A 27256-nucleotide genomic window follows, 5' to 3' on the forward strand; every position below is an offset into this window, starting at 1 on the left:
CAGTTGCCTCAAGTGGTCGACATAAATGCGACTTTTGCCAATGACCATCAGCCACCTGCTGAGTAAGGAGATGATGGCAGTCCACTGGCTACTGTCCTGATGCTCTTCACACACAGTTAGGCACATCTCCTAGAGAGCACGAGTCTTTGGCTCAGCTCCAGTCCGCGGGAAAGCTGCTTCCCATGAGCATTTGCCTCTGGAACATCTGCACTGTTTGCATTTATTACACCTCAAAGAAAGAAAAAAAAAAGGAATGTTTTAGTGGAAATCTTCTAAAACCTGATCTTCTTAATCACCGCTAAAAACAAAAAGGATTTTCACGAGTGAAGCAGTTCTGGCTCAGGAGTGATGCTTGTTCATCTGGACGTGCTCCATCCTCTGGTGGCCTGTGTCAGTGTTTCCCTCTGGCTCTGCTCACCGCGATGTTCTGCATGTGCTTCCACAGCAGAGAGGGGTCCGACTCGTTGTGTCTTATCAGAGACTCCAGCCCCTCAGCTTGGTCCAGGCTCTGCCAGTAATCCTGAGGCCATATTTGCAGCCATCTGTGGAAAGATGGGCAAACACATTAGGCTCGTCGGGGAGGACGTTTTAATTAGACAATAAACACTGATTTATCTTCTCCTTCACGTCAAAGGTGAAAGGAGGCTGTTTCACACGTGGGGGGTGAATCATTTCTTACAAACTCACCCGTCGTCTGCGGGCAAGTCTCTGACGTCTCCGTAACCCGCGCTGGGCAGAGGGCAGCCCATGTGAGAGTTACTGGCCATTTTAGGCTGAGGGGCCCGATTTGTCTTGGGGGCTTTCCTGTACGCTCTCTCTGCAGCCAGCCGGGCGTTCTCCTGGTCACAGACGTAACATTCAAACCCATTTAAGTAGTTGGGTTTACTCATGTCATTAACGCCCCACTCACGGGTCTCCAGTGCCTCCAGCAGACGAGCGTTTGTGATGCTCCTGTGGTTTTTAAACTCTAGATATCGAGCATAATCATCATCATTCTCATCCAGATGCTTGAGAAAGTCGGCGAGGACTTTGGGTGAGGGGAACTCGTCTATAATTATCACAGAGTGGTCGTTGGGCATCCAGTCGGCCACCGCAGAGGAGCCTCGATAGATGGGCACGCAGCCCTGATGGAGGGGCCGCCAAAGCTTCTCAGTCATGTAGTCTGGACACAGGCCGTTCTCCAGTGCCAGGTGGAACTTGTAGCGCGCAACAAAATTCATGAAGCCGGGCTCTTCGCCAGTAGCTGTGGCCGTGTCCTCCAGATGATCCGGTAGAGGCTTGTTGTTCAAGCATTTCCCGTAAGAGTCCACCTACAGAGAGTGACATGATGGACGAGAAGAGGAATATCGGGCTGTTAGTTCTGATAAAACTCGTAACCCTCCCACTGTCCTAATGGGTGTGACCCCGCGAGGAAAGTTGACCATTGAGCAGGGTTGATGGTCTATCCCTTGGGTCCATGTGGCAGGGGTGAGGAGTGAGCACCACCTCACCCCTGCCACGTGGACCTCAAGGGATAAACCATCCATCCTGCTCTCGGGGTCACCCATAAAGACAGTGGGAGGTTTATATGTTTATGTCCACTTTACACATGCGTTTACAGTCAGATATCCGACTTATTTCTGCTGCTGATCATGCAGACACAAACGAAGCCTTTTCCACCTGAAGGCAGAAAACAAATCTCTCCTGGTTCAGATGTAGCACTTTATACTGACTCATATCAGTGGATAACACAAAGTAAAAAGGCCCTTCTTTCACACCAAATCAATCAAAACTGTCAAATTCATCACACAATTCAGACGGCATCATCTGCAACTTGAACTGATCTGTCAAATCCTCACTCCAGTGGACGCAGCATCTCATCTTTAAGTCTGAATAGACTAATAAATGTCCTGCAGATATTCCTGTGTTCAATCCCCAGATGGATTATCACAAATAGCCCCGTAAGCCTGTAGCATTTACAGAGTAACAGCTGCAAGCATATGGTGTGTGTGTGTGGGTTTAAGTGAAGACTGGAATCAGTGTTATAGCACAACTATTAAAGAATAAACAGGAAGTGAAAATGGCGGTACAATCCAAATGGATGCGGACTGCAAAACTGGAGTAAAAACAAAAATGACAACAACTGACTGCATTTTATACCATCTATTATATTTAATCATGGAAAAAACTACATCAGTAGTATCTGTAATTACTGCATTGCCTTCAGCATTATAACTGTGTTAGTGCGTTTTAAAATAGGCGTGTGCAGGGAACTGAGTTTCTATTTTAATTCTAAATCTGACTCCAAACACTAAGAAACATGCTTTGATTTTGTCAAGCATGCTCAACGTTCTCTGCTGAAGGTTCTGTTGTGGGTCGTGTGTTTTAATCAGTCGGTGAACGTGAAGATGGCAGAATGACAGCAAAACTCACTGGCCGCAATAGATGTGCATCAGAAATATGCTTCTATTGGTTTCAGTTATGAGTGAGTAGTAAGTGATATTTTTTCATATGGTTCTATTCAGAAGTCTGCTAGAACTTAAGGGCTTCTGTAGCAGCTTGTGCTGTCTGTCCAGGTTTTTACGTGGCTTATTGATCAAGGAGAGAATGAAGTTTGATTAGTTAGTGTCGATTTGGGCTTTAAACGAAGGCCTGGGAGTTTCAAAAATATTTCTTTGCTCTATTTTGCCAACTTTTCAGTACCTGTTTTGTTGTGGTTCCTAGCATACCAAGTCCTTCTGAAAATGCATCATCAGAGACCGACAGACACTGATTGGCTAGGGGTGGAGTCACTGGTTGCTCCACAGTTTTCTGCCTGCAGCTGTTTCCTGGTTCAGAGCCTGACAACAAGCCAGCGATTGAGCAGAAAGTGCAACTTCACCGCCATTTATGTGCTGTGGTGTGTTCCGGTAAGGAGCAAGAGTCAAGATGGCGTTAGTGTTGCCGTCTGTCAGCTCCTCTACTTTTTGTATTTTTGTTGTTTTAAGCCTGTGTGTTACAACCTGCTCACCCGAGATTGGTGAATGATCGTCATACGCTATTTAAAATAGGTTTTTCGGTACCGTCTGAAGCTGTTGAGTGCCGGAATACTTCCTCTCTCCTCTACCTGGATGGCCTTTCGGCATGCTGGGAAACACCGCCATTCACGCACTCTACTAGGAGGAAACATAGGCGGAGAGGCTGTTGGGGTGGACGGCTAGTCAAGCTGAAAGCATTGAAGCTTGCTTTTCTGGTGGTTCACAAGTGGTCTTGTGTTCGTCCACTCGGTTCCTGGCGCCGTGGCGTGTGGAGGACCCGGTGGCTCGTTCCTGTTGCTGGCTGTTCATGGGAGTATGGTAAGCGCTCCCCACCCTTTCGGAGATTCAGTCGGAGACGAGCCGATCTGAGGAATCTCCAATCATTGACTAGAGCTTCTTCCACCATCAACAGTTCTGAAGTATTCTTAAGGTGGGGCCTGGTTAATGCTAGGTCTGTGGCTAACAAAACATTCAGTGTGAATGAATTTTTTACAACGCATGTTCTTGACATCCTCTGTGTGACGGAGTCATAGATTCTTCCTGGTGAGTCAGCTGTTTTTAATGAACTGATCCCAGCTGACTGTGCTTTTATTAATGTGCCGAGGACCACTAAACGTGGCGGTGGATTGGTGGTTATTTATAAAGCTAATCTGAAGATGAAACACTTGCAGTCCTGGTCTCCTAATACCAGTTTTGAACTGTGCTTATTTGAACTTGGTCATCTGCAACTAATCCTCTGTGCTGTAGTATATAGACCCCCAAAATACAATAAGGATTTTTTGCCGGAGTTTTCAGAAGTCCTAGCAAACTGGGCTGCGAGATACGAGCGGATATTGCTACTGGGAGACTTTAATATTCATATATGCTGCCCCGGAAAACCTTTAGTCTCTGATTTTATCAACCTTGTGAACTCTTTGACTTTTACGCAGTGGGTTAATGGGGCCACACAGGAATGTGGCCACACACTGGATCTTGTGTTATCACTGGGGTGTTCAGTAGATAATCTGACTATTAAGGATGCAGTTTTTTCAGACCATAATCCAATATTATTTCAGACTACTCTGCATAGCAATTTGCTGGCACCTGTTGCCCCCAGTAGGTATAGTCGTCATGTGAACTCTTGACACTGCAACTCAATTCACTTTGCTGTTTGAACAAGCCTTCTTTGATTTATCAGACGAGTCCTCACTGGATGGATTGCTTACTTGTTTTAATGAGACCTGTGAGGCTATCCTTAACACTGTTGCGCCGTTAAGGCCAAGGAGGGGAAAGCGTACGGTAAATTTATGTTCGACAGATGCTACTCGTGCCGCAAGAAGAACATGTAGAAGATACGAGAGACAGTGGAAGAAGGATAATCTGCATGTTTACCTAATTGCTCTACGTGACAGTTGGAAATTTTACCAAGAGGCAGTTAGATCTGCGAAATTTGCATATTATTCCAATCTCATTTCTTTAAACTCAAATAACCTCTGAGTACATTATACAGCAATTAACTCAGTTCTGAAATTAAATGACCATCATGTGGTGCAGGCTTCAGCTAAAATGTGTGATGAGTTCCGTGACTTTTTTATTGGGAAAGTTGCTGCGCTCCGGGCTACCATGTCTAGGGCACCGGTATGTAGCGGTTCTGTTACTGCCACCAGAGGTTTGGTAGCATTTCAACCAATTAGTCTAGATGATTTGATCAAGATCGCTGGGAAGGCTAAGCCGAGCGGCTCGCCAGATGACGTGATGCCTACGCGCCTCTTTAAGAAGTCTTTCTAGTAGTCGCCCCTTTAATATTGCACATAATTAACATGAGTTTCAGTTCTGGTACAGTCCCTGACGATTTCAAAAAGGCGGTTATTCAACCTTTGCTCAAAAAGCCTGGACTGGATGCTTCGCTGGCTGCAAACTACAGGCCCATTTCTAAACTTCCATTCTTAAGTAAGGTACTAGAGAAATGTGTTTACCACCAGCTCTTGGTTTTTATGGATGAGAATGCCATTTTTGAGACTTCCCAGTCTGGCTTCAGAGCTCTACACAGCAATAAGACTGCACTGATTAGAGTGCTAAATGACATTTATCTAGCCACTGATAGCGGCAGTTCTGTGTTGTTACTTCTGCTGGACCTCACGGCAGCCATTGACACAATAGACCATGAAGTGCTGTTTCACCGTCTACATCATTATGTCGGGATTTCTGGGTTAGCCCTGGATTGGTTCAGATCATACCTGACAAATAGAAAAATGTGTGTAAGGATGGGAAGTTATTCCTCAGAGTACTCTGATCTACCCTGGGGGTACCACAGGGCTCGATATTGGGTCCTCTGTTGTTTTCTCGTTACATTCTGCCCTTAGGTGACATCTGTCGTAAGCTTGGAGTTTACTTCCACCTATATGCTGACGATTGTCAGCTGTACCTGCCTCTGAACACGTCAAGTGGTCTCTCTATTTCTATTCTTATGAACTGTTTGAGGGAGACCAAGACCTGGATGAGTGTAAAGCCTAAATGATCAACAAACAGAGGCTATATTGTTTGCTCCAAGCATACATTGTGACTCTTCCCTAACTGAATGTGGGTCATTTAATGGCCAGCTGACAACATCGGTGACTAATCTTGGTGTTAAACTGGATAGCACCCTTAGTTTTGACACCCACATCAATGGAGTGATCTCCTCCTCCTTTTTCCACCTTCGTCAGCTGGCAAAGATCAAACCATTTTTGTCACGACATGATCTTGAGACGGTAGTCCATGCTTTTATTACGGTGTGATTGGACTACTGTAACTGTTTTATTCGGTGTGAGCAAGGGCTCAATAGCCAGGTTGCAAATGGTGCAGAATGCTGCTGCCAGATTTTTAGAGGGCAGGTGCAAGTATGACCACATTACTCCTGTCCTGGCTGCGCTTCATTGGCTGCCCAATGATGTAAGGATTCGTTTTAAAATACTTTTGCTGGCTTTTAAAACGTTAAATGGTTTGGCCCCTCCTTACTTGATGTCACTGCTTCAACCGTACGCCCCCGCACGGTCTCTCTGTTCGGAGAACCTCATGCTCCTCTCGGTCCCAAGAACGCGCCTAAAGACACGTGGTGATAGGGTCTTTGCTGTGGCAGGTCCTAATCTTTGGAACGAGCTTCCTCTCAGCATAAGGGCCTCCACCTCTGCTGCGGTTTTTAAGGCAAGGCTAAAAACCTACTTTTATGATTCGTCTTTTAACGTTTTTATTGTTTTACTTATAGTGATTTGTGCACTCACTGTATTTTTATCTGTATCCTGTGATACAATGTTTTTATTTTCTGGATTTAATGTTTTATGTTTTTACTTGATCTGTGTAGCGCCTTGGTGGCATCTTTCTGCCTGTAAGGCGCGATTTATAAATAAAGTTGAGTTGAGTTGAGTGATGAAGTAACTAGCCTCAGTGGCAGCTGCTTTGTTACATTGCTATGTGTAAGTCACGGTTAACAAAAACGAACATTTTATATAGGCTACAAAGGTTTTTATCAATTCTAGTGTGATAAACAGTAATTTTAAACACCACTAGACAGAACTTTGCCATCAGGCTGCAAGGTGGCACAGTTGTTGGCACTGTTACCTCACAGCAAAAAGGCTGCAGGCTCAACTCAGCTGCAGTCTCTTTTGTGAGGAGTTTGCATGTTTGTGTTTTCTCCGGATTTTCCGGTTTCTGAGCCACAGGCCAAAATCAGACAGGTTAATCACAGCATACACCAAAAAAGCTGAGGTGTGACCAAGTCATTGCTTTGCAAGTCACAAGTCTTTCCAGTCAAGTTTTCATTCAAGTCCAAGTCAAAGACAACCAAGTCCAAGTCGAGTCCAAAGTCAATGATATGGAAGTCTAAGTCAAGTCCAAGTCCTTAACTTTAAATTTTCAAGTCATAATAGAGTGATCTGTCCAACTTCAGTTTAATGGCAATGATAATAAATACATTCCAGAAATAAAGCTTCTTAACGCTTCATTTGTTTGCTCCAACAAGCAGGAAGTGCTGCAGCATTTAGCAGTACAAGATCACACCCAGAACGAAGAATTATGTATGATTTTTGTCCACGTCGTGCCACTTTTGTGCCACAATATAAAATATGCTCAAGTCATCATCAAGTCAACAGACGCAAGTCAATTCAAGTCGCAAGTCATTGGCGTTCAAGTCCGAGTCAAGTCATAAGTCTTTACAGATTTTATCCAGTCAAGTCAGAAGTCATTAAAATGGTGACTCGAATATGACTCGAGTCAAAGTCATGTGACTCAAGTCCACACCTCTGCAAAAAAGTAAATAAATAAACCTGTAAATTGCTGTCTGCTTAATATTTGCAGTTTTTCCAACTCAGTGTTGAATAATTTTGATGATTTCTCTCATCTTAACTGATCATCTCTTTTGGATTCCTAACAGAATCAGAGCAACTTCTACTAAATGGTACCTCAATGTATTTCATGAGTTCCTGGACATATCTGTCTCTGTCTGATGGCACGTCACAGTGAGACTGCATGTAGAGCACAGGAGCCATGCCCTCATGCCTGAGGCGGTTCTTCTCCTGCAGTGGCACCGCCACGGGCTCCAGAAGGTATTCCAGGGAGGGCAGCCACTGCAGGGTCAGGGGGTAGTCCGACTCCCTACTGAACGTGGCTGTGTAGTTGAATAGCCTAATCCCCGGTCCATGAGAGAGGATGTAGTTGTTCATGGGTGACTCCTCGTGGAAAAGTGCCCAGGTCTGGTGACGGAGACGAGGGAGAGGAGCCTCATAAGCCCTGAAGTCTGTCCCATAAAAAATGATGGATGTTGTCCTCTTGTACAGCTGCACCTGTTCAAGATCAAAGTCAGGATTAACAGGACAGCCTGAGATGATGATTATTATTTATGTGAGCATAAACAAGGCGTGCAGGAGAGCTTTTCGTAGATTAATCATCATCATCATCATTATCGAACCTTGCGGTTGCTTGTGACCAGGCAGGAGGACGTGGCACAATCGATGCGTTCAGTGTCCCCCGGAAAATGTGGGAAAAGACCGCCACTCCACCAAAGGATGATGGGCAGCTCTTTGTTCCTGCGGCGGTCGAAGTTCCCCGGTCCCCGGTAGGAGGAGATGGAGGCGAACTCCATGTCGGACAGAGCACTCTGAGGCTGGAAGGCTGCTCGGTCCGCGGCTTCCAAGGAGGACTCAAAGTGAAGCTGATCCTCCGAGAAAGAGGCGAAGGAAACCCAGACCCAGCACAGGAGGACAGCAAACAGCCCTAAACCCACACAGGGCAGCAGCCTCCTCCTACCTGCCATCTACAAACAAACAGCGGCTATTAACGCATTTTTATAACAATATCCTCAACATAATGGGGTTTTCTTATCAACCAAGCGACATGCTAAACAAACTGTTCCAATGTCAAAACACTGATACAATTTCTTACCATTATCCCAAAGAAAAACGCATTAATCTTCCTTTTATGAGTCAACAATGCTTGATATTTCTTTCAACTATCGGTTAAACTTGCCTTCGTTGAGCATTGGTAACGGGATGCTGTCCAACATCAGCATAAACAGTCTCTTCTTCTACGGTTTTGATCCAACCTGACCTTTATCTGACGCCCTATTCAGGTGAGAACTGGTACAGCAGCCACTACTGAAACAATCTGAATTTCAGGGATTGTTTATCACAAAATCTGTCAAAAAATCACGTTTTTTTTCACTTCAAGTATAGCAACATAATAATAATAATAATAATAATAATATAATAATAATAATAATAATAATAATAATAATAATAATAATAATAATAATAATAATAATAATAACAATTGTGATCATCATCAATTATTATTATTGTTATTATTGTTTTATTTTATTATTATTGTTATACTGTAGATTTATCAACAAGAAAAAATAGTAACAATGTTATGTACACACACACACACACACACACACACACACACACACACACACACACACACACACACACACACACACACACACACACACACACACATAACAGTAAGGTCATGAAATCATAAAACTATGTTTATTTTTTAGCTGATGGAGAAGATTGTAAGGTTAAATTTGCTTTAAAAATACTGTTTATTTATGATTCCCCTACACGCTTTGCCATCCTTCATGGAATTTGTAAGCTATGGTTGTTCAACAATAATCAAACTTTAAATGTGAAAATTAATTATTATCAGTAAACATTGTGCATTTTAAAAGGATATTTCCTCAGTTGCATTTCAATAATCCTGCAGATGAGACATAATTTTTCCACCACCACAACACAATACTGATTGTTTTTGTATTTTTTTTTACTTGATGTTTGTCATTTTGGACAGGACAAAACATTAAATAGCCTAGTAAGATTTGGGCAAATTCACCCAGAACAGAGAAAACTTTAACACTTTATTATGTAAAGAACCAAAAGCAAAATAATAGAGATAAACTCGTTTCTAATGTACAAAAAGTAATTATAAGTAGCTATGAGACATGTTTGGGAGAAATGAATGGAAGCAAGTTAGAATTACTGTGATAACTATCATAATTATATGACAGGCTGTATCAAAGGAGGAAACATATTTGATTTAAAAACCAGCATTATAAAATGTGACGTCACATGTGCCGTTATGCATCACAAATGATGACGCTAACGGAACCGCCTCCGTGAGCGTTGCTCCGTCTGGCAGCAGGACCCGGGGCAGTGCACGCCCAGACGGGGCGACTACGTCACGACACTCAATCTCAGTCAGATGCAGCGGAACAGGGCAGCGTTCGCAATAATAATTAACATAACTAAGGTCAGTTATTACGTTTTATTGGCGGGCGCATTCATTTCTTTATAAATTGAAACTCCCAGCGCCAGCTCCTATTTAGTTAAACATGGCGCCTCTTTGGAACGGTTGTGAGTTGCTGCTCAGTCTAACGGCTAGCTTGACCAAATGTCAACAAGCCGCGTCAGCGTAGCCGCTCAGCTCAGCCTGCTAAACAAAGCCTGCTGTCTGTGGTCTGAGCAGCCTTTAGGACACACACGAACCCGGTTCTGTTCCCATGTTAAGTTCTGCTGCGGAACAGTCAGAGCAGGCTTGTGTCGCCTGACAGCAAAGCTGACCAGACAAGCTCGTGCATGTTTGGAGTTCGGGATGAGCGGTTTCATGTTTATGTCACGAATTCATCACGTGTAGCGCCGCTCAGCTGTTCCCCCTGCACGGTGAGCGAGTGTTAAAACTGTAATAAGCAGGTAGTGTTTGTGTTAACTGGGTGGAAACGTCAAAGCTCTGCTACTGAAACCGCCTCTCATGTGCCTCTAAATACCCCTGAAAGTTTCGCTTCATGCCAAGAGCAGGTGCTGTTATTTTCTCTAGTTATAAACGTGTCTGGAGGTTTTAAACTTCCCCAAGTCACCGTATTGTTGTAGATTTATTGTATTTTCTGTTTCTCTTTCCTGGTAAAGTTGACCCTGCTCTTCCACCTGGTGCCGAGGGGCCTGCAGCCCACTGAGGAGGCCTAACTGGGTGGGAGGAAGCACGATGAGTGGGAACAACACACTCCTCAAAGTGATTCTCCTGGGAGATGGTGGAGTGGGCAAGTCCTCCTTGATGAACCGCTACGTCACAGATCGCTTCGACTCCCAGTCCTTTCACACAATCGGCGTGGAGTTCCTTAACCGGGACATAGAGGTGGACGGGCGCCGGGTCACCCTTCAGATCTGGGACACCGCAGGGCAGGAGCGCTTCAAGTCGCTGCGCACGCCCTTCTACAGGGGGGCGGACTGCTGCTTGCTCACATTCGCGGTGGACGACTTGCAGAGCTTCCAAAACCTCGGCGGCTGGAAGAAGGAGTTCTTGTACTACTCTGATGTTAAAAACCAAGAGCGGTTCCCTTTTGTGGTGCTGGGCAACAAGGTAGATGTGGAGCAGAGGGAGGTGGGAGAGGATGAAGCTCGGGCGTGGTGTGAGGAGAACGGCTGCTGTCCTTACTTTGAGACCAGTGCCAAGGATGACACTAATGTCACGGCTGCGTTTGAAGCTGCTGTTAGACAGGTTCTGTCTGCAGAGGACCAGATTGGTCACGCACTGCTGACCAGTACCATTGATCTCCATGGCAACCGGAAAGTGCCACGTACATCTTGCTGCTGATTGGTGTGAATCTTGTGTCAAACGTTCATGCTGAAACGTGCCAGCGTCGATTAGAACAGCGGGTGTTCTGCAGGTTTTTGGTATCCAGTAAAGATAATATGGGTGAGGCCCAGCTGCTCTCCGAGCTTTCTGCTGATGATTGTTGAACTTTTATGAAAGAACAAGTTTTAACGCATAGTGTTGCAGCACATGGTCTGCTTCCACTCTCTCTGCTGGTACTGGGGCCGTATCAAATGTTGCAATGAAGCACTTCTTAATGAATTAATAATATGGAATAGAGAGCAGATCTCTCTCGCTGTTGGAACCTCACCCAGTCCTAAACAGCTGCTCCCGCAGCTCTCTGGATTACGACTGGATTGTCTTTTTGTTTTCAGAAGTTTAAGAATCAACTCAAACACACTCGTCTCTTAATCACAAGTGTTTTCTTCACTCTGTTGATTTGTGAAAAATGTGTTTCATACAGAGAGCTACTGATAATAATTAGATACTTCAAACTTTGGTACATAACATTTTTAATCATGTTTCACTGAAAACAATAGCTTGTTTTCTTTCCAGAGCTTTTGCAGCTGTGAGCTTTATGAGCCGACGTGCTTTTGAAAAGTAGAAATGTGGTTTTCTGCTGCGTTGTGTTGCAGCTGGATGTGCCGGCGGACCAGCTAATATTTCATGTTCTGAATCCTTTTGTTCTCGTTAAGGGGTTTACCAAGCAGGAGGTGCTTTTATTTGAAACATACACTTTCAGTCTTGCCCCTGGTGCAGCTGATGATAGTATTTCTCAGTGAAACATGTTTTGTTCATCCCTGAAAATTTCATGTATTTTTTTCTTTATTTCCTTCCAGCGCGTTCTTTAGGTTTCAGTGTTTGATCAACGACAGTTTAACCTCCCCCCTGATGAGTCGAGCAGCTTCTAATTGTTATGGCATCCTTGTACTGCTGCGTCTGCCTTGTTGATTGCGTAGTTGGCCTTAACATTCCAGTCTTTTAGCTTCGCCTTGCCTGAAGATCTCCTGTGCACTACTGATAAATGACACCCGCCTCGTGCTGTTAGCGCGCCTATTAAAGGTCTCGGCTGAATGTGAAGTAGCTCAAGCACAGTCATTACTTTCAGTATCTAGATTGTAAATCACCCCCCCTCATACACTATTTAGTGAAACGTAGAGTATTCTACAGCGTAATGATTGCCACGTCACCGTATTTACACACTGCTACAGTTCTGTTTCACTTTTGCTTCAGTGTTCGGATTCACTGTTACGATTTCATAAAAATGTTGCATTAGATGAAATCTCGTCACGACGGTGGGACCGCTGTGGGGCTCCGCGTGTTCATCTTTGTGTTACGCGTTGGCCTGAAGAGTCAGGAATGTTGGTGAACATTTGGAGATCCAGTCAGGTACTGTTACATAATGACTTAGTCCATTTACAGGTTTATTTATATGAATAATGATCTTTAATGAATCCGTGAGTGTTGGTTTAAACGGCTTCTGGCTGAAGCTTCACTGTGAAATAAGGGCATTTAAAAAGTTGCAGTCCGACAGAAACAAGGGCTGTTATCTAAATCAGTCCTTGGCTTTTCTTTGTGAGGTGATGCGTTCTGTTCCTGTTGTCTGATTTGTATTTAATCCGTGCCGTTATTTAAAATCAAACTTACCTGAGAACTCTGCACCCATAGGATGGTAGCATTAATCAGTGGTACTCTTAATATTTTCTGTAATATTTCAGAATGTAAAATCATGTCTGTGGGCTGCTGATGGCTTCCACGAACTGCAGAGTACTGATTTTATCATGCAAGAACAAAACTAACTGACCAGTGAATGCCTGCTTTACTCCGAGCCTGTGAGAAATCAGATGTCATCCTGATTGTGCGCTGAGCTAACAGGTCACGTTCCTCGCTCTGTTTGCACTTCCATCGGTAAAACTATAGGGAACGCTTGAGTGTTTTGTTTGAAATAAAGCATGCATCATATTATCTTGTCTGCAGTTTTTTTTGCTAAGATATGAATTCAGGGTTGAAAAAGTACTTCAGCTCAGAATGAAGTCCACCTGAGTACATGTTATCAGTCTGTTAGGAAAAATTAGTGTCAGACTTTGAAAGCAAATGCACTAAATTCCTAGCCTGACAAGCCATCCTTTATGTGTGAATTTAGTGTCTGACCACGATGCATGGACAGATCTGTCATGGGGTGGGATCTACGGTTGTCCTTCAAACCGTCTCCACATGCTATAGAACAACAAACACAGCTACAGATATCAGCCTCTATCCTCCATCTGCTCTTGACTCAAAGCCCAAGTCTAAACAGTCCAAGGTTGACGCCAATCCCTTTCAAATGAGCCATTATCATTTTTGTCCTTTCGCTCCTTTTGCCGACCAAACTGATGGAGTGCTGTGATTGGCTCGGGCCAATGGTAGCTCTTCTGAGACTCCAGAGGAGCACGGCTAGACCGACCTGCAGAGCACAATTGTTTGCTACTGCTATAATCCGTCTAGACTTGTAGGCTATCACAGCTGATCATACCACTCTGCGTCCAGCAGAGCCATTCACCCGTTACCGTTCAAAGATCAAACATTGCATTTTTATTTTCACATTAAAGTCATGCATTGCACACTTGAAATCAGAACTGGGCATAAAAAATTCATCATGTCTGTCTTCTTTCTAAATCTAATTGGAATTCCCTCGAATCACATTACATGAAATAAACTACTGAGCCCAGATTTTAACAAAGCAAAGTTTCCAACAGCATTTGTTCCAATTTACAACTTCAGCTGCATAACACTAACATTCAACATAAAATCAAAGGGAGTCGGATGAGCAATATGGCCGTCAGGCTGGAACGCCTTACAAAAGTCTACATTTAGATGAATAACTAAACAATTGTTGGTTTTAGTGCTGCTGCTGCTGTGAAACACGAGCCCCATCAGGGAGTGTTGAACGTGGAGTACGGGGACAGCAGCGTCCCTCCTTTGTCCCCCTGCATCCTCGTGTACAGGTCAAAGCCCCTCCTCTCCTCTTTCACCCTGTGCCTCAGCATCTTCAGGTACACCTGGTACACGGCCAAGTGCAGGCAACAGTGCACCTGTGGACACAAGGAGAGAGGAGACAAAACGTCTGACAGCACACCTGAACCCCCGTGTGTAGCAGGGAGCCAGGAACAGGAAACGGTCACCGTTGTCGCAGACTCCAAAGACACAAACGTACAAAAACTGTTGATTTTCTAATCTTAAACACACGTCTACCAGCCCCCTGTCAAACATAACGGTACGCTGCTTATGCAGCAAATTTTACAGTAACAGTTTAAGTTAAAAGTGTTAGCAAATGTAGCTATACGTAGCGTGTTATACAATAACTACCAAAAAATCCCTAAAGAATTAAAAGCCAAACTTGCTTTTTCTCCATGAAAGCACTGCAGTCACACACGAAGAACACCCCAGCTGTGGTTTTTATCACGAGCTTACTTCATAAATTAGCACCTGGTGCTTCTGCCATCTCAAACAGTTTCAGACCTCGGTGGATCCAAACAACCCCGTCCCTTTTGCCAGTAACAAAACTAGTGAAAACGATCTAAAATTCCTTCCGTTCCTCCTCTCCGAGTCCACCTTTTCCATTATTAGAGAGGAGTCTGGGGGCTCAGGCAGCAGCATGTGGATGTGGTCCCAGAAGAGCTGCATTCAGGCTTCAGAGGTCTAACCCTCTCTTTGTCCAGCAGGCCCTCTCCTTTGACACGTAATTTAACCCTTCTGCAGACTTTCGGTGCAGGTGGCTCTCAGGAACCGGCGTCTGATTGGCTAACGTTTCAAAACAGACATGACTGCATTGTCGTGGCTTTTCCCCCCGACCCGTGAGAAAAGTCCCGAGGTCAGTGTGAGACAGCATTTGCATGCTTGTCTGCCCCCATAGCAACCAGATGTGAGGGGTGGTATCCACGGTAACCTTTCATCCCTTTCCTGCACAGCAGCCGCATTCTGCTTGTGCGTGCTACAGACTGAAAACCATTTGTTGCATTTTTTAACTCATTAGTTTGTGTTAGTGACAACTTAAAATCTATGGAAATTATTATTGTGTAAAGATGATTAATATTTTACCAGTTTGAATGACCTCAGTTTGGTGAAATATCAGTTTAACGGTGAGTTACAGTGAGGCCACATACAAAGTGGACTTGCATCTTAAAACAGCTGACCTAAGAAGAGCCGGGGTTGATGCAAACACCAGTTTTCAGACCTTTCCACCAGTTTAACAATACAAGAATAGTCACTGATAAATGCACAGCCAGCTTCAATGCAAAATTCCATTCAAAACGACTAAAAGTAGCCTTTAAATATGGAATCTAGAGGTTTACAAACTAGTGTTCACTCAAACATTTTGAGATTGGAGTTGTTTTTAGACAGCACTGCCAAGTCGTTTAGCCTTTTGATTACTATCAAAAGTATGCATTTCTCCAAACTGAGGCTGTTCATAGAGCCATCTACAGCTGTTAAAATATGTCACAATCTTTCCACAGAAATCCACTTTAAATTATCTGAACTGCTACTTCAAATGGGAGGTAGAAAGTTTTAGATATTATTTACCAGTTATGACTAAATTAACAGTGATTTCACAAAGAAAATACAACTCATCTATAGGCGAAAGAATACAGTCTCACCCAGAAAACAGAAACGCAAATTTGTTCACAAAAAGTCAAAATATAAACGCAGTTTTAATGAGTCCATGGTGATTTTGTGCAGCTGAAATGAAAGGACAAAGGTGTCTCCATCCCTCTAGCTCCCCTTGTTGATGGTGAAGTGGTGACAGAGCAGACAGGAAGCTGGGTGCCTAACACTTTGGACCTATGCCCTTTCTTCCAAGATACCGCAGAACCGCACAGTTATAGGTGGTTGACACAGTATAGGTCAGCTAGGGAAAGACAAAAGTGGAAAAGGAAAGGAATCAGAGAAAGGAAGTGAGGAAATAGAAAGAGCCACAACATCCTGTCACACTACAAATAAGAACAAAACTGGATGGCCTTAATGGCTGCAACTTGATAGCAGACACCAGCCCTCTAACAGCTTCTGTAATGAAGCATGCCAGTACAATGGGTGCACCATTTGCCTGCATGGCTGGAGCCCCAGCAGACATTACAGCATTATTATGATGCTTGTGTCAGCTGGCAGAGAGGAACAGAGAGCAACTGTACAAGAGTCATCAGTCATGGAGGCCAGAGATGCCTCGCTGCCTACACTTTCAGCGTCACTTAGTCACATGAGCCATAATGCAGTCGTTGTTGTTCCCCAAACTGGCCTCAGCCTTTTGCATAATTACTCACCAGGGCCAGGAGAGTGATGCCTGCACCGGCAAAGGCAGCGATGTACAAGTCATAGGTCATCCGGTACTGAAGGGAGGAGGTTTGGATTACTGCTGCTATCGAGTCATTTCATGTGAAACTAAATGACAGCAGAGCGCAAGACAGTACCTCTCTGGTTTTGCAGACGTTGGACAGCGTCATGCCACACGCTTTCCCTGGTACAGCATTCCATGGCAAGAGTCCTGAAGGGAAAACAACCTCAGTTCAGTTCTAACCGAACTACACGGGTTGCTCCTAATGCCCATAAATTACATCAAATGATATTTCCAATAATGGTTTCAGTTCCTCTTCATTTTCTCTGGCTTTTAGCTCAAACTCTGTTAGATCGCACCGACGATACAAACCTTCACCTCGGCAAGGTTTGCTTGCTACGTGCTGGGGACCGTTCCAGCACTGAATAATAGACATTTGAGGGGTGAAAACAATACGTGTAGCCTCACAAAACAAAGCCAGCGACCATGTTTATGGTAATGAAGTCACTCTGCAGCATTGTGGCTCATTGTTTTGTATATTTTCTCTTTTTAGCAACACTTGAGGGCTCTTTTGGATTCCAAGTGCTGACCTGTGTCTGGGCCCTGTGGCTCAGCAGCTGTTGGCTGAATATGGCAGAAAAAACTATTCCTCGTAGCACGAATCAGAGTCAGGATTTTTGTTTTTTCATGTCAGAGCTATTACACAAATGGCTGTGAGATGTTTCGCTGCATTCATGCTGCCATCAGTGTGAAATGGGTGAGTCAACTTATTCGCCCAGTGCCCTAAAACAGTGCAGATTATTGGAAAGATAACCTTTCTACACCCTACGCTCCATGTCTGCCTGTGTGTAGCAAACATACTTTTGCTGTGATGACTTTGTTGTAATCCAGATGATGCATGCTTTTATTTTCTGTAACTGTAAAAACGTAATGTCACCTTCCATCTAACCACCATCTTGACCAGGTCTAACTTCATAAAGATGTTAATCGCAAAGGATTTCTGGGTTGAATACAGGTTCAGGTCAATTAAAAATGGTGGTAGCTGGGAGATCCTGCAGATCAGGCTGATAGAATATCACACCAGACTCAGTGATATTGTGATGGTTCTTTCTTACAGCAACGCGTCTTAATGTGTGGTAAGAACCACAAGTTGTGAGCTACCAAACATCAGCACTGTACTTTTGCATTTGGAGCTTTTAGGGTCATTCTTGTCCTTAGATAGAGACAGCAAGAGCCTGAAGCGCCACACTGCACCAGAGACGCTTGCTTGGAGTCAGAATGTCTACCAGTGATGTGAAAACATGCTTGTTTGTGACATAAAAGCTAAGTTGTTTGTATTTGATTAGCACCATAGAAAGAAATTTAAAAACAGAAAAGATGATTGTTGCTAAAGAGAGATTAAGATATATTCCCAACCTTGTAAAACTGCATTCTGATTGTTCATTAAAATCCTCCAGCTGTCAATACACGAGTCCCTTGTTTAATTACGAAGTAAAATGCACACGACAGGGTTTAGAATAAAGATGAATGATTCATTTAGCATTGGTCACACAGGACTGGTTTAATGGTACTAGGCTTGAACTGGGAATTGTCATCTGATCTTAACGTGTCGGTTAGAGCTCTGCAATTAATAGAGTTTGTATTTTAATCTCAATTTTACGAAAACAAAAATCAATATAATCAACAAAAACTAACTCTTAAAAATGATTTAAATCTCAATCTTGCAAGATGAGTCATTGTGAAGACTAAGCTCATGTTATTTTGCTGTGCTTTCAAAAGATAACGCAAGCAAAGATGGCAGAACAAAGGCAAAACACACTGGTGTATGACGTGCATGTAAATCGGTGATACAGCACCTAGAAATATATTTCTATCTGCTTATTTCTAACCCTCCTGAGTTTATATTTTAAACACAGCTACTCTGTTCTCTGACATTAAGGCTTCTTTAGCATCTCGTCTCTACTTTTATAGCAGCACTGGGCCTGTGTTTTTTCCTTAATGTCACTGATTAATTGGTTTTTAAACATGACTTTTAAATGAGCTCCCAGCTTTAGTCCGTGAGGCAGACACCTTGTCTACTTTTGAGACTAGGCTTAAAACACTTAATTTGATAGGGCCTATGGTTAAAATCTGTTGTTAGCCTAGATCTGGACAGTGGGGGAGTAGAGGGACGTGGAATGTACAGTCGGTAAAGACGGCTCTCCATTGCCCTGACTCCAACATGCCTCCATCTAAAAAGGCTGGGTTATGCAGAGTTATCTCTGTAGTTATGCTGCTATAGGCTTAGACTGCTGGAGGATACACTGACCACTTTCCACAATCGACTACTTTCTTCTACAATCTACTCTTTAACTGTATTATTTCCTGCTATTTCAGCTGTTAACTTTATGTGTTCTTTAAGTGTTTTTCTCCCCAGAAGAAGCTACAACGATGTTCTGCTGAGCTGTGGTAGCCTCATGGAGGGGGCCATCGGCTAGCACACTGCTGCTAACCACTTAAACATTCTCCCTCTCCTGATAACTTTTTACTCTCTTTGACATTGAATGTGCTACTACTAGTTTACCAGTTTAATTATAGATTCACAAGAATAAATACAATAAAGTTTATCTCTCACCAAATAAAATATTTACTAAGAAGTCACAATGTAACCATATACACACTTCTTGGTAAATATGTTGTGTGTGTGTGTGTGTGTGTGTGTGTGTGTGTGTTCTGTCTTCTCGATCCCCAGTGAGTCATGGCATATGGCTGCTTATACTGAGCCAGGATCCTCAGGAGGTTACTTCCTGGTAAAAGGGAGTTTTCCTCTCCACTGTCGCTGCATGCTTGCTTAGTATGAGGATTGCTGTAAAGACTCTGACACTAGTCAGTGACTCGATGCAATTTGCTGGGTTCCTTATATAGGAAACTTTTTACTGATTGGCTTAATGAACTGACCTGTATTGGAATGTTTACTATGTGAAGTGCCTCGAGACGACTCTTGTCGTGATTTGGCGCTACACAAAAAAAAAAATTAATAAAAAAATTTGTTGGTTTCTCTTTGTGATTTTAAACTAATGTTTAATATTAATAAAAACATTTATGATTTCCAAATAGGTCTAAACAGTTTCCTGCGCACCTATATTACAACAGTAGTTTCGGTCTCATGGCTTATTCTCTGACAAATTGTACTCACCACCCAACAGCTTCACTACTGACTGAAATCTGTGCCTGCAGACCTTAACAATGTTAACTCTGGTTAGTGTTTCCCAACCAGATGAGTAATTATTTTTACTGTGGGGTATGTTTTGACCAAAATGAAGAGTTTTTTTCCCCCACAGTTATTAGGGTAGCTATAAATGGGGTCGTTACCGTATTGTCTTGCATCAACACAGAGCTGGTTGATACTTGCTGGCGTCTCCGTCAGAACATCAATGGTGTGGCACGTTGCATCCATGTTGTAGAAGAAGTAGACCGGCAAGGCAGACAAAGCAAACACCAACAGCCACAGCACAGCAAGCACATATGTCATCACTATAAACTGCACAAGGAGAAGCAAAATGAGCATCATAAGCCGATCCATGTAAGTGTTTATAGACTACAAATAATCATTTCCTAATTATTTCTCCATCTAAAAACATTTTTGCAAGCCTGAAGATCTCCATCACCCACAGGGGAACAATGTGTACATTAATCCCAGCTAATCTCCCCTGGCATTTTATAATTAAGCCACCGCGGGCCTTCTCACCGAGGAGCTGAGGCAGCGGCCACACATGGTGCTTCTGAACTCTCCAAAGGTTTGCTTGGCAGTGCTTGTGGTGTAGAAGCCCTCAGCCAGCAGCATGATGCAGTAGAGGAAGAAAAAGGAGGCCAAGCCATAGATGACATACTGGAAATATTGAATGCTGAGAAGAAAAAAGAAAAATAACTTAAACCTCAAAACTGTGCATTAGATGAGGCAAATCTTTAACAACTTACATGTAGGCGAGGGTGATGTAGTCCTGAAGGTTACGGGCAAAGTACGTCTCGATGAGCCTCTCGGTTTCTGTGAGCGCCTGATGACCGCAGCCGCAGAACAGGGCGATGCCAGAGAAGCAGAGCAACGTGGCAACAAGGGAGCAATATGGCACCCCGCCCAAGCAGCGCACACAGCAGTCATAGCAACCTGGTAGTCGAGAAACAGCAACTTGTTTATTCAACCGATGAACTGAACATGAATGATGGCTTCATTGTGAATTTGTTGGACAAATTTAATGCTTTTGATCGGTGTTTGTTGGACATTTTAATTCTATTTCTTATTTTATCTTTGGAATTCCATGGTATGGACACATTTTTGTGGAATAAAGTTTGCTTGATTGAGAGGACTCTGAGTTAAGTCAAATAGGTCCGAAGGTTAAAATCTCCAAAACCAGAAGACCTGAGCAACAACACGGAAAAGCTCACATGTTGTGATGATGATTGGGGTTACAAACACCAGAAACGGAGCTGATTTTCCGGTGTGGAAGAACCTCAAATAGCTGTTGTGAGTTCATTTGGTGAAGCTGTGTGATCCCAGCGGTCATATGCTGTTTGGATGGATGCCAAGGGCCAAAGGCACAGCCATGACCCCACCTCGCACCCCGACTCCATTCACCACCCAGCATGAAGAGTGTGAGAAAAGTGGGAGGACAAGGGTGTGTGTGTGTGTGTGTGTGAGTGTGAGTGAGTGAGTGAGTGAGTGAGAGAGAGACTGTGACTGGGGGAGACAACAGTCTTTGTCCCAAAGCATTGTGAGGGCACAGGGGCCACCAATGTCAAGCAAACAAAGACCAGAGGCACCTCTTTGATTAACACACACACACACACACACACACACACACACACACACACACACACACACACACACACACACACACACACACACACACACACACACACACACACACACGGGGAAATGAGCTGCTGGAAGAGGAAACAAACAATGCGACTGTGTACATTGGTGTTATTGCACACTTTGCATGCACACAGCCACGCACAATGGGGAGCTGACAGACTGTGCTTGGTACCATTACAGCAAACACAGATGGCTGGAGGGGCAAGCAGATAGCGCCTTAATTGAACGCATCATCATGGCTTTGTTGACTGTCTGCACGAGAAACAAACTGTGACCTCTATCATTCATAGCACGCAGCTGAAACGAGTCAAAAATTATATACAACTATAAAAACGTGATCTTTAAGGAGTTGAAGTCCGCGCGTCCTCCACGCGCACCTTGTATCAATTAACCACATCAGAAACGCTCTGAACCGCAAGGTTCTTTGAGCTAAATAAAAATCCTGGTTTTAAAAAGATTTCCTGAAAGCGCAAATAAATTAAAAAACTGAGAAAATTCGCATTCAAACGCGACAAGTCCTTCAGAAGTAGTCCTGTCATCCGAAGAATAAAATAAATCTCAATAAACAGAAAAAAAAACTCCAAACAACTTCTGACACGAAATTAGATTTGATTAAATAAAGTCATATAAGCGAGCAGGCGCCGGAGAAGCTTCTTACCCATGTCTGGAAGGATGCGTTCAGGACCTGTTGATTATACCTCCGCCTGCACCGCAGCTGGATGATTATGCGCCTCTCTCTCGTTCGGCCGCTCGTATATCAATCTGAGCTTGGTGTTCCCTTCTCCCCCATCAACAACAATAATGGACAGAGCCGCTGGTGACTGCAAATGCAATCTTAAAGAAACAATGTCGCTTTTCAATCAACTTCAGGGACGGGAATAATAAGGAGGCCAGGGTCCTTACACTTGCAGATTGTCAGTTCATTGTTGGCGGTGATCTGCATGGAAAGACAACGTGCACCCTATGAACGCTCGGTAGCGCCCCCCCCCCCCCCCCCCTCCTTTTTTATTCCCATGGAAAGAGTTTTATTCCCACTAGGAGGCCCGTGTCCAGAGGCTTTGCATTGTGGCAACAGTGCCTCACAAAGCATTAAACATTAAAGGGATGTTTCAGATCCTTTACACTGGGTTTCTGTTCATATTTTATGGTAGATAGTTTTTGAACAACCTCAGTTTGGAGAAACAGAAATCATCCACACCGAATATACAGTTAAAGGGTAGATCGCTGCACCTCCATGTCGAAAGAAGCCAGTTAAGGTGGCTCGGACATTTGGTCAGGATGCCTCCTGACGCCTCCCTGGTGAGGTTTTGTAGGCATGTCCAACCGGGAGCAGACCCAAGGGAAGACCCAGGACACGCTGGAGGGACTATTGGCGCTTACACATTAGCGTTGTCCCTTCCGGGACCAGAATTTGGTTTCACACACAGGTCAGATTTGCGCTTTTGGTTCCGAGGTGACTCTTTTTTTTCAGAACTCCTCTCCAGCGGTCAGACTGGGACCTTGTCAGTGGAGAAAGCAATGTGTGTGTGTGGCTCAACATCACGAGGACACACACAGCAAATCAATAAAATAATGATGTTCAAAGTCTCCAAAAGCAACACAGCTCTTTCCCGCCTTTATTTGCCTTATTATGGAGGACACCGCAGATTTTCCTGCATGCCCACAAGCTCAGGGAATTCTGCATTCCTCAGAAGTCTCTCCTATTTCTATGTGAAAATTACACCGCACGTTCAAGACCAAACTCACGCCATCCAGCCCCACCAAACCCCGACTGTGTCGACGCTAATGTCTAAGCGCCATAAGTCTCTTGGCTGGCCAACGCCTTAGAACTGGAGCTGGTCTAAGGCCCTGTCCACACGTAGCCGGGGATCTGCCAAAACGTAGATATTTTTCTACGTTTTGGCCTGTCATCCACACGAAAACGGAGTTTTTTCACATGAAAACAGATCTTTTTAAAAACTCCGGCCAAAGTGAAGATCTGCGTTTTCTCCGTTTTGGGTGTCTGCGTGTGGACAGACACAACCGGAGTTTTAAGGTCCGCAACGTCACTTTCTGCGACAAAAAAATGCTGACATCACGTTTGCGACCTGTGTTTACACTAGCCGACAGCATGGATGCCCTCAGAGCTGCGCTCGCTTTATCAATTGTCCAAGCGCTTTTTGCTTGTTTGTTTTTGCAAGCGGAATTACTGCTCCTTGTGGAAGACCACAGACGAAGGACGAGGTTAAGAACGGGGGAAGTACTGCCGCCTACAGGTCTGGCATGTTCTTAACAACGTATTTATCCGGGTACGTGTGGACAGAGTTTTTTTTAAAATGAGGTGGTGTGGATGCAAGTTTCTGGAGGGGCGGATATTCGTTTTTAAAAACCCGGCTACGTGTGGACTAGGCCTGGGGACAGGGAAGTCTGGGCCTCTTGTCTTGGCTGCTGACCCCATAGATATGTAGATAAACACTAGATGCCTCGTCCCTGCTGTTCGCCAATGGGATGCGAAGTGGGAACATGGCGGCCATCTTAGATCAGACAGCTGCCCCCTTTCTTGACATTGGGTTGTATGGTGCATGTACTATTTAAATAACACTAACTTGCACAAATTTCAACCGATTTTCAAAAGGTTTGATTTGTTATAAACGCCACAGATGTGTCCATGAAATAGGATGGGTTTGGCCCAGAAATTCTTGTCATTTCACTCCACAAAGCATTTAATCTTTCATAGATAACACTTCATTTGTAAGCTACAGTAACTTAAAGTATACATAGCCTATCATTGCTAGTTCACACCGTGGGCGGGGTCTTATTTCACAAACACATTCTCACATCTGGAGTGGCTAAAACGGATGATGGGTGACCAAGTGTTTGTTTGGGAGCCCCAACGCATCGGGAGGCAATGCGCTGTGCCAGGGCGTTGCTTTCCGATGCCCGCGCTAAAACGGAGATTTCTCTGAATTCTGACCTTTGTGCTTTGGCTATATAATCCTCCGCTAACCCCGATCCTAACCTTAACCCTCTTGCGCTGCAAAACTTTGTTCTTTGTTGTAACGTTCGTCTCACACACAGTTAATGGGAGGTTTAGAATGAGAAACAGGGTTAAGGTTAGGATGGGAGTGAGGGGAAGGTTGACTAGCAAACAGTTAGAGGTTAAATGTCGGTGAAATGTGTGTGGCTCTGAGCTGTATTGTTTCATATCAGCTCGTGAGTGGCCGAGACTCAGCTGGAGTCCAGTGCAACCACACAGCACAGTCCAGACATCACCTTTCACCTCATAACCATCAGCTGCTGCTCATTCAAAATCAATGTAGAGCAGAGTTTTAACCCTGAGGGAGGAATAATTATGGTTTTTGGATGAATTTCTAGATTTTGTAGGCTATGAGATAGACTAAAATGTCAAACTAATGACTACACAGCAGTATTAGATACTCATCTATACAGATTATCAGCAAGAAAAAGTTGATTTAGGAGTTACCCACTCTCTAACCATTTACATAATGGAGTTTTGAAATCACATATAAACTCTAATCTCACAAATTATATATTATTTCATGTAAATGGAATTTGATTAATACTTGGTCTGTTTAAACAATCAGAGTTTCACAACTTTCAATTATTCAAGCAGAAATAAGAATTTCTAAAGATTCCACTACTCTCTGCTGGAAACAGTAACCAAGCATGGCAATTTAAAGGGTTATGAATTATTTATTATTTTCTGATATTTTTGTGATTAAAGGATTTTGGTTTTAGAGGCAATGATCCACTTTGGAGCTCACTGTAACCATCTGTCACCTTTCCAGTCAACTCAGTGTCTTTTCTAATCTAAGGTCATTCAATGATGCATGATGAACTTGTTTATAAAATTATCAGAATACCAAATCCACAGTTCTTAGAGAGAGAGAGAGAGAGAGAGAGAGAGAGAGAGAGAGAGAGAGAGAGAGAGAGAGAGAGAGAGAGAGAGAGAGAATTACATCAGAAAATAAATTAGGAGAATTACAATGAAATTCTGATGTTGCATATAATTTTTAACATATTAATAAATTGTAAAACAAGCCAAGTATTATTTCATTCATAGTGAAACTGCAGCAAACTCAATTGTTTTTTAGGATTTAAAACACCAAGCAGTTTATCCACATCTATCTGGTTTAGGTTTTAGGAGCTTTCAACAGCCAACCGACCTTTTACAAACAGGGAGCCTGTGCAGTGATTTAAGGACCAGTGGGATTTGTTCCAGTTCACAGGTCAGGAGTCTAGCAGCTGATGATTGATTTTTTATCACCGTAAAACCAGCTACGACAATCAGACAAATGTGTCTCATTTAAACAGGGAACACTGGTGATGGTGCTGTTTCACAGGTTACTCACGTACTTTTTAGTACGTGAGTAACCTTCATATTCATTCATAACCCTTTAACTTGCCATGCATGGTTACTGTTTACAGCAGAGAGTCTAGTTAAACGCTGATCTTTAGTTATTTGAAATTAAAAATATATTTAAAATCAAATTCCAGTCCATCACTCATTGGTATTATAATTACACTAGTTGTGCAGAGCTGTGTGTCATCATAATAATGATAAATGTCTTTATAGTGCTTTTTAATATGAACCAAAGGGAACATCTAGATTTGAAATAAAGGTGGTCTGAGAATGGAGTCTTGAGGAACTCCATGTGGGACTATTGTTTTCTCTGATTTGTAATTACAGGAGTTTTGTTCTGACAAACAAGGCCGAACCAAGTCTAGATAACCCCACCCGCCTAATCCCATGGGTAAATGCTGCTTTATGAAAAAAAAAAACTTTGTTAAGCACATTCACACAAATGGACACTGTTAGGACAAGGCTGATTTTTATTTAAATGAAAGAATAAAATATGTTTATTAGAAAATGAAAAACAAAATATAAACAGAATAAAAAATGTACACGCGTGAACATTTTCATCTGAATGTGTAATATTTAGAATGAAAAAGAGCAACCAAACAATTAAATCCAGCATAGTCAGACGATGCTCTCCCGACTGAGGAAATTGTCAGATCCTATCTGACTACGTTGTTTACTGAGCATAAAAGATCAGAAGCAGCAGGAAAACCTGATACCTGCCTTATCGTTGCTATCTCAAATGTGTTATTTTGTCACAGAATGCTCTGCTGAAGTCAAACTTAAATGAGGCAAACAAACGGCAATTGTGTACGCTTGAAAATCAAACAAAGCTTTCTGTAAGAGGGTCAACTGAGAGACAGTGAAGGGCAGCAAGTGTTTCTTCTAAAGGATCTTTCAGTAATAAAAAACAAAATGATAAAAAATACCTCCATTTGTGTTTCTTTAACTGCATATGATCATAAAAGCCCCCGTGCGCAGCTAACAAATAATCCACTTGAGTTAATTCCAGCTCTTAACCTATAATTAAATAATAAGCAATGCACGAATGTGAGTTAAAAAAGGAAAGAACACAAGTGCTGTGAGTGTAGCTGAGCATTGTGGATGCATCACTGTTCTCAGGCGACCTGACAGTGCAGCAAAGTGAGAGACTGTCTTCTGAATCATCCCTCCCCTCTGGCCAAATGTCAGAAATAAAACCACCTTTGGCTTCATTTATGTCCACTAGATGGCAGACTTTCTCCTGACACAGAGCTAGCTTTAGCAGTAGTTTTATGCCTCATAAAACTACATATTCAAGTGTGTGTGTGTGTAGTGTGTGTCTGTGTGTGTCTGTGTGTGTGTGTGTGTGTGTGTGTGTGTGTGTGTGTGTGTGTGTGTGTGCCTTTCCCCAAACAAGCAATCTACAAATATAACGCTGTAAAGAGGGGGTTGTCAGACAGGTCAGAAAATACAAAACTATGATTTTAAATGTTTAATCCACTTGTTTTATTATTCTTCCTGTAAAAAACAAAAAGTTTAATTTCTAAATTAAGTACAGAGCTCTTCATTTCATTTGAGTTAATGCAGTTTAGCCTCACAGTATACCCCTATTAGATTATTTATTTTTGAAGCAGCTCACTCGGGCATCCACAGAGACGCCT

The 27256-nt window shown here is 43.2% G+C and overlaps 3 protein-coding genes across 7 annotated transcripts; 1 reads left to right on the forward strand and 2 right to left on the reverse strand.

Annotated features, from left to right (window-relative positions):
- Nucleotides 1–259: 259 nt before the first annotated feature.
- On the reverse strand, nucleotides 260–8558 carry fut11 (fucosyltransferase 11 (alpha (1,3) fucosyltransferase)). Of its 2 annotated transcripts, none has more exons than XM_015974526.3 (5): nucleotides 8475–8558; nucleotides 7918–8262; nucleotides 7412–7792; nucleotides 688–1310; nucleotides 260–542 (listed from the first exon to the last, which is right to left on the reverse strand). In XM_015974526.3, the coding sequence occupies exons 2-5, from the start codon at nucleotides 8260–8262 to the stop codon at nucleotides 392–394; spliced, it is 1500 nt and encodes a 499-aa protein (XP_015830012.3). In that variant the 5' UTR covers nucleotides 8475–8558; the 3' UTR covers nucleotides 260–391. The 2 variants fall into 2 exon arrangements, with proteins under 2 accessions (XP_015830012.3, XP_015829946.3); XM_015974460.3 differs by having other exon boundaries at nucleotides 8391–8531.
- Nucleotides 8559–9631: 1073 nt separating this feature from the next.
- rab9b (RAB9B, member RAS oncogene family) lies at nucleotides 9632–11314 on the forward strand. Of its 3 annotated transcripts, none has more exons than XM_015974746.3 (2): nucleotides 9632–9758; nucleotides 10412–11314. In XM_015974746.3, the coding sequence occupies exon 2, from the start codon at nucleotides 10488–10490 to the stop codon at nucleotides 11094–11096; it is 609 nt and encodes a 202-aa protein (XP_015830232.1). In that variant the 5' UTR covers nucleotides 9632–9758; nucleotides 10412–10487; the 3' UTR covers nucleotides 11097–11314. The 3 variants fall into 3 exon arrangements, with proteins under 3 accessions (XP_015830232.1, XP_015830374.1, XP_015830302.1); XM_015974888.3 differs by lacking the exon at nucleotides 9632–9758 and adding an exon at nucleotides 10028–10168; XM_015974816.3 differs by lacking the exon at nucleotides 9632–9758 and adding an exon at nucleotides 10160–10303.
- A 2535-nt stretch (nucleotides 11315–13849) lies between these two features.
- Nucleotides 13850–22124, reverse strand: plp1a (proteolipid protein 1a). Of its 2 annotated transcripts, none has more exons than XM_054738949.2 (7): nucleotides 21912–22124; nucleotides 20359–20545; nucleotides 20129–20285; nucleotides 19753–19921; nucleotides 16538–16611; nucleotides 16391–16456; nucleotides 13850–14167 (listed from the first exon to the last, which is right to left on the reverse strand). In XM_054738949.2, exons 1-7 carry the CDS (start codon nucleotides 21913–21915, stop codon nucleotides 14009–14011), a joined length of 816 nt encoding a protein of 271 aa, XP_054594924.1. In that variant the 5' UTR covers nucleotides 21916–22124; the 3' UTR covers nucleotides 13850–14008. The 2 variants fall into 2 exon arrangements, with proteins under 2 accessions (XP_054594924.1, XP_054594925.2); XM_054738950.2 differs by lacking the exon at nucleotides 13850–14167 and adding an exon at nucleotides 15670–15981.
- Between the last annotated feature and the right edge of the window lie 5132 nt (nucleotides 22125–27256).

The sequence above is a fragment of the Nothobranchius furzeri genome, chromosome 1, assembly GCF_043380555.1.
Source record: "Nothobranchius furzeri strain GRZ-AD chromosome 1, NfurGRZ-RIMD1, whole genome shotgun sequence".
Classification (NCBI taxonomy): domain Eukaryota; kingdom Metazoa; phylum Chordata; class Actinopteri; order Cyprinodontiformes; family Nothobranchiidae; genus Nothobranchius; species Nothobranchius furzeri.